Consider the following 12,989-nt stretch of genomic DNA (forward strand, 5'->3'; position numbering starts at 1 on the left):
TCAAAAAATACAAAAATGACCTTCGTGATTGTAGAAAAAAGCTTTCATTATACTATAAAAAGTTGTCAAACATATAACAAAAGTTTTTTAATGGTTTTTAAGACGCATTTCTATGTAAAATATTTAATTATATTCGTTTTTTACCATAAAATAGAGGATAAACTAAAAAATTATTTTTTAATAATTGTTTATTTACTAAAAGCCTATAACCCCGCGCCATAAAATGTAAACAAATAAACTTATAATATAATTATGCGCATTTAAACCTTCTTTGTCAATATAAAAAAAGCATTTTATTAATAATAATATTAAATATATGCCTTACTTTGTTATTTATGTAATCTAATAATGTTTTTCGTTAGTTTTTCTAAATTTTGATTCGACACGAGGTATTATTGCACCACGTTTTATGGTTAAATTTTGTATTTGATAATTTAATTGTACTTTCAGAGGAACAATGCCCTTTAAGAGACGTAACGGAGGACGCAACAAGCACGGCCGTGGCCATGTCAAGCCCATCAGGTCCTTTACATTTATTATTTTTTTTTTTTAATTAGAAGTACGTTTAACTTCTTCAACGTCTTAAAAATTACTTCTTGTGGGTAGAGATTGGGATAAATGATGGATCCAAACTATTCCGTAAGCTATGCAACTCTTTCTTTTAGTGGAAAATTCTTGTCAGTTTATTGGATAGTGAGATCTCATTATTAACAACCAAATTAAATTGTATAATAAAAAGGAGTAATTAAGATCAGTATATATTTATTTATTAATTATTACAATACATTTGTCATAATCTAACACAAGCTAGGTTGTAATAGTTAATTTAAGTTTATATCTGACTTATGAATATATTTTAGATCCACATTCAATATTTATTGAATTATATAATAGTTTTACCCTAAAACATATTCCTTTACTTTGATCCTAAGGCTGTAACCTCATCTTTACAAATAAAAAAGTTTGCAACACAACAACATGTATTTGTTATTCAGGTGCACTAACTGCTCCAAGGCTTGCCCCAAGGACAAGGCCATCAGAAAGTTCGTCATCAGGAATGTACATCTTTATAAAAGTGCTTAATTATTAGATTAGGTTTAACAAATACAATCCATTAATACTTGTTATACCAATCAAAATTTATTCATTTATTCTCCTCATTTTTGATCCAAATAATCTTTTAAATAGTGGCCTTTAAAATATAAAACGCTTTTTATAGTTTACCTCTTCTTTTTTATGTCATTTTCTATTGTCATATCTTAACAGTTTTTTATCAGATTTTCTCGCCGCCGTTTTTGATATCAGACTCTATTTTCTCTTAAACTAAAGGAAAAGCACCCAAAATAAAATTGCTGGTACTCAAAATCAATGAAGAATGTCTGTAAATTGACCCAACACCCTTCAAATTACACACATTCTCTAAATCAATTTATACAATTACAGCACTACATAAAGTTTATACAACTCTGCAGGAATATTGTTGAGGCTGCCGCCGTCAGAGACATATCCGAGGCCTCTGTCTACACTAGCTACACCCTGCCCAAGCTGTATGCCAAGCTCTACTACTGCATCTCCTGCGCTATCCATTCCAAGGTGAGTTAGTATGCGACTTCATTAGAAGAACATTAATATCCGCTGGATCAGAACACGTTCTGAACAATACAAAACAACCATGTATCGTAATTTCCTAATTATTATTACGTTCTTATTTTATTATCCGCAGAAATGTAGGAATGGAATTTCCAAGATTATCTACCTACATTTCCTTTTCTTTATTCTTTTTAAGAGCTGTACTTCAGAAGTTCCTAACATTGTATCAGATTTGAACTTTTTCTTATTATTTAGGTTGTGAGAAACAGGTCTAAGGCTGACAGAAAGGACAGAACCCCTCCCCAGAGGTTCTCCTTCAACCGTCCTCAGCCTGGACAGCCAGGTGCCAGACCTGGACAGCCCGGAGCCGGCGGTCCACCTAGGAACTAATTCCTCTCTCGTCTCCATAATGTTGGGATACGCCAACTGGCTTGATAATGCGTCATTTAAAGTTTGAAATTCCATCATGTTTAATATATGTTTAATTTAAATCATTGTTAATAAAATAACCAAACTTTGATAATGTGCTTGTTGATTAATTCCTTTCTTGAAATATTTCAGATTAGGGTTGTTGTAAATATTGTGTTATTTATTTATATTATAAAATGGAGGAGCCCAGCCCTAATTTGATACGATTATTCACCCCACTATCTCCGACAACCAGACAGACAACCAGAGCTTTGCAGGTCTGTAAAATAAATTCAGGGATCTTAAAAGATAAGACAATGGTGTATAAATTGATGCAATTATAGTTTCCTAAGACCTCTGCTTCGATCGGCGTTTATTCGTTTGCTTTTCTTTCATTTGACACGAGTTTTTTAAGGGGTGGGTGGTTTTTTTTCCAGAAATTTTTTATCTTGGGAGTTGGTTGTGCTCTACTTAAAAATAGTTATAATTCTTCCAAGGACTTATGAGAAGCTTCTCTGTAAAGGATACTTTATCGGTCCACCGGTTAGCGAGATCCTACGTTACATAGAATTATTGATATCCTCAGAGTTGTTGAGCCGGAGCCGCCATATTTTGCTGGAGCCGTTATTTTCGTTCAAAAACTGCTCCGGGTTAGATAAAAAAGAGATTTTTTACTAATCATAATTTGGTAACTGTGTCGTGTGTAAATGTTCCTTTTGTGTTTTTCAAGTCCATTTTTATCAAAAATTAAACTTTAAAAACCTTCATAAGTCAAAAATAGACTTGGCCAAAATAATATGTTGTATTTTTCTTGATTTTAGGGCGGAGCCGGAGACAATTCCGGAGCCGCACCTAAATCAAACGGCTCCGCAATGCTAGTCATGTTACTTTTCTATAAGGATAACAGCTATTAACAATTGAAAACAGATGTATTAAACTTCCATTTTTTGTAGGAAATGACTGGTAGACGAACCTCTGCTTTATTTAACCTCCGTGAAATGGGAAACAATCTTATAGATCAGACTAACAACCAGGTTAGGAATTATTTCTTTTTTTGGGGGGGAGTTTTGGAAATTGATCAGTCTTTGCATAGTTTTTAAAAAACGGCGGCGGAACGAACAACCGCTTTCGCCGAAAACTTCTCAGGATATTCAAGGATCAAAGCTCCTCTAAAAATATTTTTTCCTGTAATTTATGAAATTTAAGTACTATCTTATATACGGTTAAATCAAAATTCAATAAGATTTTTAAACAAGACTTTGATAAAAAACGTCTTCTATTATATGATTTTGTTTAGCAACCGTTGACAAATGGACGACAGCTGTTAACCGCGACAACTGTAAATACACCACAACAACTTCTCAGAGATACTGGAAGAGATACCCCTGTTCTTAGGAATAACATTATGTAAATTATTTTCCAGTATGGCTTCGAAACCGATTAATAACCACTAGATTAGAACTGTGTCGGTTCTCAGCAATACTGAAAATTTATGTAAATAATCAAATTACGGTCAATTTTCCACAAATACTTAAATAAAAATCATTAAATTAATATGTTATCCCAGACCTTCAGCTGGTCTTAATTTTATAATTTTTAAACTTCATCATTTAAACTATAAAGCTGTCTATAATACGAATAACATATAACACTTCTGACTTTTAATACCAAAGAAAAGTTTAGAAAATTCAATGAGTAAGTTATTTAAGAAAGTTCTCAATGTTGATGATTTAATTTGACTCACAACATTATAATTTACAAAGTGAGAGATGTGATAATTTGAAAAAAATTCAGAAGTTAATTTTATTTTGCACAAAAGCTACCTGCTCTTTTATTTACAAGGGGGGGGGGGAAGTTTGTACACTTATAGGAAATGAAATTCAGTACCAATGTTTGGGAGGGTCGTATGGGCTTGTTTTTAAAGTTATCAACCTAATTCTTTTTGTAGGCTCTCTTATATGACTTGATATACACGTATTTCTTTGAAAATTGAATTTCGGTAATTTCCTTCTAGGGGCTTGTGGAGCAAAAGACCCCCCAAAACACTAAAAATATGAGTTCTGACCTTATTTTTAAAGATATCGACCTTGTTTTTTCTTTATAATACTTTTTTAACATACCCGAATCAACGAACCATTACAGATTTCATTTTGGGACTTTCCTTCTAGGGGCTTGTGGAGCAAGAGACCCCAAAAACACAAAAATATAAGTACTGGGCTTATTTTTGAAGGTATCAACCTGATTTTTTTTATATTACCTTCTTAACTTAACCGAATTAACGAACCATTACAGATTTCATTTTGGGACTTTCCTTCTAGGGGCTTTTGGAGCAAGAGACCCCCAAAACACAAAAATATGAGTACTGGGCTTATTTTTGAAGATATCAACCTGCCTTTTTTGTATAAAAATAATATTTAAACATAACCGAATCTACGAACCATTACAGATTTCATTTTGGGACTTTCCTTCTAGGGGCTTGTGGAGCAAGAGACCCCCAAAAATCATAAAAATATGAGTTGTGGGCTTCTCTTATAAGATATCAACCATATTTTTTTTATAAAATAAAAAAATACTATTTTAACATAACCGAATCTACGAACCATTACAGATTTCATTTTGGGACTTTCCTTCTACGGGCTTGTGGAGCAAAAGACCCCAAAAACACTAAAAAAATATGAGTTCTGAGCTTATTTTTAAAGATATCAACCTGATTTTTTATATAAAAATACAATTTTAATATAACCGAATCTACGAACCATTATAGATTTCATTTTGGGACTTTCCTTCTAGAGGCTTGTGGAGCAAAAGACCCCAAAAACACTAAAAATATGAGTTCTGACCTTATTTTTAAATATATCAACCTGATTTGTTTAGGAACACTTTTTTTAACATAACCGAACTAAGAAACCATTACAGATTTCATTTTGGGACTTTCCTTCTAGAAGCTAGTGGGGCAAAAGACCCCCAATAAATATTTTTAGAGATATTGAGCTGATTTTTTTCATGAAAACTTTTTTCACATGTTTGAACTAGGTAGCCACAAATGATTTTATTTTTGCACTTTCCTTTTAGGGGAAAGTAGGGTAAAACACCTCCAAAACAAAATAAATTGAGTTCTCAGGTTATCTTTAAAAATAAGCTCAGAACTCATATTTTTAGTGTTTTGGGGGTCTTTTGCTCCACAAGCCCCTAGAAGGAAAGTCCCAAAATGAAATCCTTAATGGTTTCTTAGTTCGGTTATGTTAAAAAAGTATTATTTTAAAAAGATCAGGTTGATATCTTTAAAAATAAGCTCAGAACTCATATTTTTAGTGGTTTTGGAATCTTTGCTCTACTAGCCCCTAGAAGGAAAGTCCCAAAATGAAATCTGTAATGTTTTCTTAATTTGGTTATGTTAAAACAGTATAAGGGGGACGTAACTGAAGCTTTTTTGATGCAGGGGGGGGGGTTTTCTCTGGAACCACTTGATGAACCGTGTAAATTTTTTGGACTTAAGCTTTTATGGGTATGAACATCTTATGGTATCAAAGTCAACCCCCACCCCCTAGCCCCACGGGGCTTATAAACCCTCTAAAAATGAACCTAACCTTAATTTTCTCAGAAACCATTTAACTAATAGGGATGATTTCTTAAACTTAAGCTTTTATGCTTATAAACTAACTTCTAGTTTAGAAGTCACCCCCCTGCTGCCAACCCCTAGCCCTCCGGGGCTCCAAAAAACCCTAAAAATGAACCTAACCTTAATTTTCTCAGGAACCATTTGACCAATAGACATGATTTTTTAAACCTAAGCTTTTATGCCTAAAAACTAACTTCTAGTTTAGAAGTCACCCCCCTGCCGCCAACCCCTAGCCCTCCTGGGCTCAAATAACCCTCCAAATGAACCTAACCTTAATTTTCTCAGAAACTATTTGACCAATAGAGATGATTTCTTTAACTTAAGCTTTTATGGTTATAAACTAGCTTTTGGTCTAGAAGTCACCCCCCTGCCGCCAACCCCTAGCCCTCCGGGGCTCAAAAAAACATAAAATGAACCTAACCTTTATTTTCTCAGAAACTATTTGATCAATAGAGATGATTTCTTAAACTTAAGCTTTAATGCTTATAAACTAACTTATAGTTTAGAAGTCACTCCCCTGCCTCCAAACCCTAGCCCTCCGGGGCTCCAAAAAACACTAAAATGAACCTAACCTTAATTTTCTCAGAAACCATTTGATCAATAGAGATAGTTGCATAAACTTAAGCTATAATGCTAATAAACTAACTTCTAGTTTAGAAGTCACCCCACTGCTGCCAACCCCTAGCCCTCCGGGGCTCCCAAAAAAAACCTCTAAATGAACCTAACCTTAATTTTCTCAGAAACCATTTGATCAATAGAGATAATTTTTCAAACTTAAGCTTTTATGGTTATAAACTAATTTTTGGTTAAAAAGGCACCCCCTGGCGCCAACCCCTAGCCCTCTGGAGATAAAAAAAACCCGAAAAAATGAACCTAACCTTTATTTTCTCAGAAACCATTTGAACAATAGAGATGATTTCTTAAACTAAAACTTTTATGCTTATAAACTAACTTATAGTTTAGAAGTCACCAGCCTGCCTCCAACTTCTAGCCCTATGGGGCTCAAAAAACCCTAAAATGAACCTAACCTTAATTTTCTCAGAAACCATTTGATTAATAGAGATGATTGCTTAAACTTAAGCTATGTTGCTAATAAATTAACTTCTAGTTTAGTTGTCACCCTGCCGCCAATCCCTAGCCATCCAGGGCTCAAAAACCCTAAAAATGAACCTAACCTTAATTTTCTCAGAAACCATTTGATCAATAGATATGATTTCTTAAACTTAAGCTTTTATGCTTATAAATTAACTTTTAGTTTAGAAGTTTTTTAAGCCTCTGAGGGCTAGGGGTTTGCGGCAGGGGGGTGACTTCTTCACTATAAGTTAGTTTATAAGCATAAAAGCTTAAGTTTAAGAAATCATCTCCCTTGATCAAACAGTTTCTGAGAAAATTAAAGTTAGGTTCATTTTTAGGATTTTTGAGCCCCGGAGGGCTAATGGTTGGCGGCAGGGGGGTGACTTCTAAACTAAAAGTAAGTTTATAATCATAAAAGTATTAGTTTAAGAAATCCTCTCTATTGATTAAATGGTTTCTGAGAGAATAAAGGTTAGGCTTATTTGTAGGGTTATTTGAGCCTTGGAGGGATAGGGGTTTGCGGCAGGGGAGTGACTTCTAAACTATAAGTTATTTTATAAGCATTAAAGCTTAAGTTTAAGAAATCATCTCTCTTGATTAAATAGTTTCTGAAAAAAATAGGTTAGGTCAATTTTTAGGGTTTTTTGAGCCCCGAAGGACTAGGGGTTGGCGCAGGGGGGGGGGGTGACTTCTACACTAAAAGTTAGTTTAAAAGCATAAAAGCTTAAGTTTAAGAAATCATCTCTATTGATTAAATGGTTTCTGAGAAAATTAAGGTTAGGTTAATTTTAGGGTTTTTTGAGCCCGGGGGGCCTAGTGGTTGGCGGCAGCGGGTAACTACAAAACTGAAGTTATTTTATAACCATAAAAGCTTAAGTTTAAGAAATCATCTCTATTTGTCAAATGGTTTCTGAGAAAATAAAGGTTAGGTTCATTTTTATTGGTTTTTTTTATCCCTGAGGGCTAGGGGTTGGCGGCAGGGGAGTAACTTCTAAACTAGAAGTTACTTCATAACCATAAAAGCTTAAGTTTAAGAAATGATATCTATTGGTCGAATGGTTTCTGAGAAAATAAATGTTAGGTTCATTTTTAGGGTTTTTTGGAGCCCCGGGGGGCTAGGGGTTGGCAGCAGGGGGGTGACTTCTAAACTAGAAGTTAGTTTATAACCATAAAAGCTTAAGTTTAAGAAATCATCTCTATTTGTCAAATGGTTTCTGAGAAAATAAAGGTTAGGTTCATTTTATGGTTTTTTTTGATCCCCGGAGGGCTAGGGGTAGGCGACAGGGGGGTGACTTCTAAACCAAAATTTAGTTTATAACCATAAAAGTTTAAGCTTAAGAAATCATCTCTATTAGTCGAATGGTTTCTGAGAAAATTAAGGTTAGGTTCATTTTTAGGGTTTTTGTCCCGGAGGGCTAGGGGTTGGCAGCAGGGGGGTGACTTTTAAACCAAAATTTAGTTTATAATCATAAAAGCTTAGGTTTAAGAAATCATCTCTATTTGGTCAAATGGTTTATGAGAAAATTAAGGTTAGGTTCATTTATAGGGTTTTTTTGAGCCCCGGAGGGCTAGGGGTTGTCGGCATGGGAGTAACTTTTAAACTAGAAGTTAGTTTATAACCATAAAAGCTTCAGTTTAAGAAATCATCCCTATTGGTCAAATGGTTTCTGAGAAAATTAAGGTTAGGTTCATTTTTAGGGGGTTTTTGAGCCCCGGGGGGCTAGGGGGTGGGGGTAGGGGGTTGACTTTGAAACCATAAGATGTTCATACCCATAAAAGCTTAAGTCCAAAAAATTTACACGGTTCATCAAGTGGTTCCAGAGAAAACCCCCCCCCCCTGCATCAAAAAAGCTTCAGTTACGTCCCCCTTTTTTAAAAACAAGTTTGATATCTTAAAAAATAAGCTCAGAACTCATATTTTTAGTGTTTTTGGGGTCTTATGCTCCACAAGCCCGTAGAAGGAAAGTCCCAAAATGAAATCTGTAATGGTTCGTAGATTCGGTTATGTTAAAATAGTATTTTTATATAAAAAATCAGGTTGATATCTTAAAAAAGAAGCCCACAACTCATATTTTTATGATTTTTGGAGTCTCTTGCTCCACAAGCCTCTAGTAGGAAAGTCCCAAAATGAAATCTGTAATGGTTCGTAGATTCGGTTATGTTTAAATATTATTTTTATATAAAAAAAAGCAGGTTGATATCTTCAAAAATAAGCCCAGTACTCATATTTTTGTGTTTTGGGGGTCTCTTGCTCCAAAAGCCCCTAAGAGGAAAGTCCCAAAATGAAATCTGTAATGGTTCGTTAATTCGGTTAAGTTATAAAAGTATTATAAAAAATCAGGTCGATATCTTCAAAAATAAGCCCAGTACTCATATTTTTGTGTTTTGGGGGTCTCTTGCTCCACAAGCCCCTAGAAGGAAAGTCCCAAAATAAAATCTGTAATGGTTCGTTGATTCGGGTATGTTAAAAAAGTATTATAAAGAAAAAATCAGGTCGATATCTTTAAAAATAAGGTCAGAACTCATAATTTTAGTGTTTTGGGGGGTCTTTTGCTCCACAAGCCCCTAGAAGGAAAGTACCGAAATTCAATTTTTAAAGAAATACGTGTATATCAAGTCATTTAAAAGAGCCTACAAAAAGAATTAGGTTGATAACTTTAAAAACAAGCCCATACGACCCTCCCAAACATTGGTACTGAATTTCATTTCCTATAAGTGTACAAACTTCCCCCCCCCCCCCTTAAACATCCCATAAAACTAGAACTTACTTAAGTTGCACTGTAAATAGCTTAGGTAATCATTTAAAAGATCGGACAAAACCTGCTGAAATATGTGAAGAATTGAAAATGAAAAATATTGTCCTTCTAATTATACTAGCGGCTTCGCCCCTAGCCTCTAGGGGCTTTGCCCCAAGAGGTAATTAAAGAAAAAAAATAGTTACCTCTGAAGACGCCCCCACAAATTTTAAATAATTTTTAAAAAAAATTGAACGGGGATTTTTTTCATTTTTTGGGGGGTTGAGGGTGTCCCACCCCCTCAAGAAAATAGCCTAAAATCACCACAGGACCAGTAGGTATATTCCATGAAGATTATAATCCGATCGGTTCAGTGGTTACCGAGATCTTAAGGGACGGACAGACAGACAGACATCATTCTACTTTGTATTATAGATGAATCTCTTAAGACGTACATAATATGACTAGTGCACAATACTTGCATCAATCTACTACTTACTAAACCTAACATAATGTTAAACTGCTGTGCAGGGATAACAATGTATCTGGTGCCGGATCCTTTCTCTCCACACATACACCTTCTCCCGATGAGGCTGTCATCCAAGCCAGGGGGAAAAGACAGGTAATCAAAATAAATAGGTCATTTTCAATTATTTTTAAAAGCTTATGGCCATCGTTTAAACAAAAAAAATATCTCTAAAATCTAATTGTAAGTTGAAAACAACCATTAACCATCTGGGACTTTTATAGCCCTTTACTTATCCCAACCTAAATTAAAACTCCAATACAAATTTTCTTTTAAATTTATATCCGGATATATTTTAGATTCCCCTGACCTACTCTCCCGATATTACTCCGTTGAGACAACAGATGCAAAGAAACAAGTTGGCCCAAGTTCAACAGGAATATAACAATTTCATATAATGCATTTGAGCAATTTTCAAATAAAAAATTTATCCATGATTTGTTTGTAAGCAATAGACAAAAAGCTTAAAAATCTTGAATAGTGAAGTACTATAAATACATAGGAAAGTTCTAAATGCGAGGGAAAAAAATCCTAAACAATTTCGCGCTTTTTCCAATTCCCGATTATTAGTGTGTGGACATTGACTGTTATGCCAGCCGTTTGACATTAAGCTGAAGTCAAAGTTCTAAGTTTTATACCTAATGATTTAACAATAACAATGAAATTTATTTTAAAATTACACAATAAAGTATGTACTATGTAATATGTATGCTTCCAAAAATAAGATAAAAATTCGCGTTATAAAATTGTTATTGATAATTAGTGCCAGAATAATCGTCTGTCCCTGCCAAATATTCGAATCTCTCCTCGTAAGAGGTTGAACCTGACTGATACACCCCCCTCCCCACAGATGTATGTCATCCCACCTGAAATTGCTGGCATCAGTCCTCTTGCTAAAAAGGTAACTTTTTAAATATTTGTAACATTTTTCAGGAACAAGGGAACAGGATTTTTACTAATATTTCTAATTCAATTCGTTTATCTCTGCCCTTTATATCCACTTCCCTTTGATTACATCAAAAACCCGCAGGGTGGGAGGGGACATACGGATGGCTATTACGCTAGTCCCCTAAGTTTTATAATGGCTCATTCTATTAACTTTTGGGACTTTTATTGAATTTTATTGGTTGGTTCATTAAGTTTAGTGTCCAAACGTTTCAATCACAAATTGTGATCTACAAAATGGGAAATTCTTGTATCATTGGGGACGTGCATTAATTTATCGGCCATTGTCTTATCCCTTTAGATCTCTGAAAAACCAGTCATACTCAAGTTGAATCTTTGAATTTTTGTTGGACAAAAGCGGACGACACGGAAAACCATTTGACATCAGAAGTTTTTCTTAATTCACCTAAATATTCAAGAATTTAATCAACAAACACATATTTTCATTCCTAACGAATCTTTTATTTTAGTTAAGACTGGAGGAAGAAAGAGGTGTTGATCCAACCATTGCTGTTCGTGGCCTAGCACATTCTCAGCTTGTTAATCTCATTACTGATATTATTAAGGTGAGAAATACAAATACAAATTGCGTAGAAAATCTGAATTTAACAAACCTCCTAAAGTATCAAAATAAAATACTATTGGAATATACGAAATTTTTGCTTAAAAACAGAAAAAAAATACTTTTAAAAAGACTAGTGACTGTGTCTCTAGCATTAAAGGGCTCTGTATTCAGAAGGTTGAAAGAAGTTAGTAGTTAAATAGCTTAGAACCATTCCAAGATTCAAAATTAAAAGTAACAGGGCCTTAGAAAGATTCCCTAAAATTAAAAAGTAATCTGTTTACCTAGTGGTTAGTGTTAGTTAAACGGAAAGACAAAAAAAACTTTACCACTAAATGTAATAAGATGTACATATAATAAATATACATATGTATGTAGTACAGTACATTGTTCCTAACAATTTTTAATTTGAATTTCCCTTACCTAGTGTAAATAAATATTTAGATGAATCCTAAGATCAGAGATGATGTAGTGAATATGTTACCTGAACCTGACCTAATCTCAATGGAAGAAGCTCTCAACTCTAGCAAGAAAAATATTTTTAAGGTAAAGTTTTTACCACCACCAAATAAAAACCTGTTCTGATCCATAGAATTAATTCTTTTTTTCTAGTGGCTGCAACCCTGGCATCTGAAGGCTCTGTATCAAAAGATTGAAATAATAGCCCAAAACCATTCCATGACTTAAATAAAATAATAAAATAGCAGGGGTGTATATTCTGCACAAGATTTTTTTTTTTTTCCCTGATACAAATTTTTTTAATTTTTCCCCCCTAGTTTTTTCTTACCAAGTAGGGGGGAAAATGGAAAAATATCTAAAGAACTCTATATTTTGTTTATTTTATCCCTCCTACCACTCATTTTTTTTAGTTTTTTTCACCAAGGAAAGAAGAGAAATAGAAAAAAGGTTTTCAGTTTTCTTAATTTTTACATTTTTTTTCCCTCCAACCACTTATTTTTTATTCCCCCCCCCCTCCCTGAGCAGTGGATCCCATGTAGAATATACACCCCTGTAAAATAGCCTAAGCTCCCATAGAATGGAGACCGTTATAGCTTTGAACAGTAGTTAGTGAAACAAACAAACAAACAATGAAACCTAACTACTTTTAGAATAGGATTTAAGACTTGGAGAAGTTTTAACCTACTTTACACAACCAATAATTTTCATTTACATTAGGGGTATTTTTGTTAATCATCATTAAGGATTTATATCAACTTATTTTCTTTGTTCTAGTCGTTACCTAACACAAGGCTGGAATCAAAAACAGACTCGATGGCATATAATAGAGTAGCTACGCACCTTTCAGCATTTAGGTAAACTATTATTTAATTATTTTATTTTTCACTCCTTAATTTTTTACGAACGCAAGCAATCAAGATTAAAGAAAATATGATGATCAGTTTCAAAAAAAAATCTATCAATTCTTACACCAGTCAGTCCATATGTACAATGTACACAAATTAATCGTATCATCCTTGTTCATCATACGTGGATATTATGACAGGGGAAAAATTGTCGTCAATTTAGATT

At 33.9% G+C, this 12,989-nt stretch overlaps 4 protein-coding genes across 5 annotated transcripts in view; 2 read left to right on the top strand and 2 right to left on the bottom strand.

Annotated features, from left to right (window-relative positions):
• LOC145329081 (small ribosomal subunit protein eS26-like) lies at positions 1-2,152 on the top strand. Its single transcript, XM_080173101.1, has 4 exons — positions 1-522; positions 996-1,052; positions 1,470-1,593; positions 1,846-2,152. Exons 1-4 carry the CDS (start codon positions 458-460, stop codon positions 1,978-1,980), a joined length of 381 nt encoding a protein of 126 aa, XP_080029227.1. The 5' UTR covers positions 1-457; the 3' UTR covers positions 1,981-2,152.
• Positions 1-12,989, bottom strand: part of tex (THO complex 3 homolog tex) — a 121,908-nt gene that overhangs the window by 62,355 nt on the left and 46,564 nt on the right. The window lies entirely within an intron of this gene.
• The window catches only part of LOC145329069 (uncharacterized), a 73,766-nt gene that overhangs the window by 14,204 nt on the left and 46,573 nt on the right, over positions 1-12,989 (bottom strand). The window lies entirely within an intron of this gene.
• The window catches only part of LOC145329076 (uncharacterized), a 16,008-nt gene continuing 5,161 nt past the window's right edge, over positions 2,143-12,989 (top strand). Inside the window, exons 1-9 of the mRNA XM_080173095.1 lie at positions 2,143-2,276; positions 2,952-3,032; positions 3,296-3,391; positions 9,956-10,048; positions 10,252-10,327; positions 10,714-10,853; positions 11,368-11,463; positions 11,904-12,005; positions 12,693-12,772. Of these exons, the coding sequence (XP_080029221.1) occupies positions 2,196-2,276; positions 2,952-3,032; positions 3,296-3,391; positions 9,956-10,048; positions 10,252-10,327; positions 10,714-10,853; positions 11,368-11,463; positions 11,904-12,005; positions 12,693-12,772 (845 nt within the window). The 5' untranslated portion in view covers positions 2,143-2,195. The remainder of the gene's footprint in view (positions 2,277-2,951; positions 3,033-3,295; positions 3,392-9,955; positions 10,049-10,251; positions 10,328-10,713; positions 10,854-11,367; positions 11,464-11,903; positions 12,006-12,692; positions 12,773-12,989) is intronic.

This window comes from Acartia tonsa, chromosome 9 (assembly GCF_053477335.1).
Source record: "Acartia tonsa isolate MP-2025a chromosome 9, ASM5347733v1, whole genome shotgun sequence".
Classification (NCBI taxonomy): Eukaryota; Metazoa; Arthropoda; class Copepoda; order Calanoida; family Acartiidae; genus Acartia; species Acartia tonsa.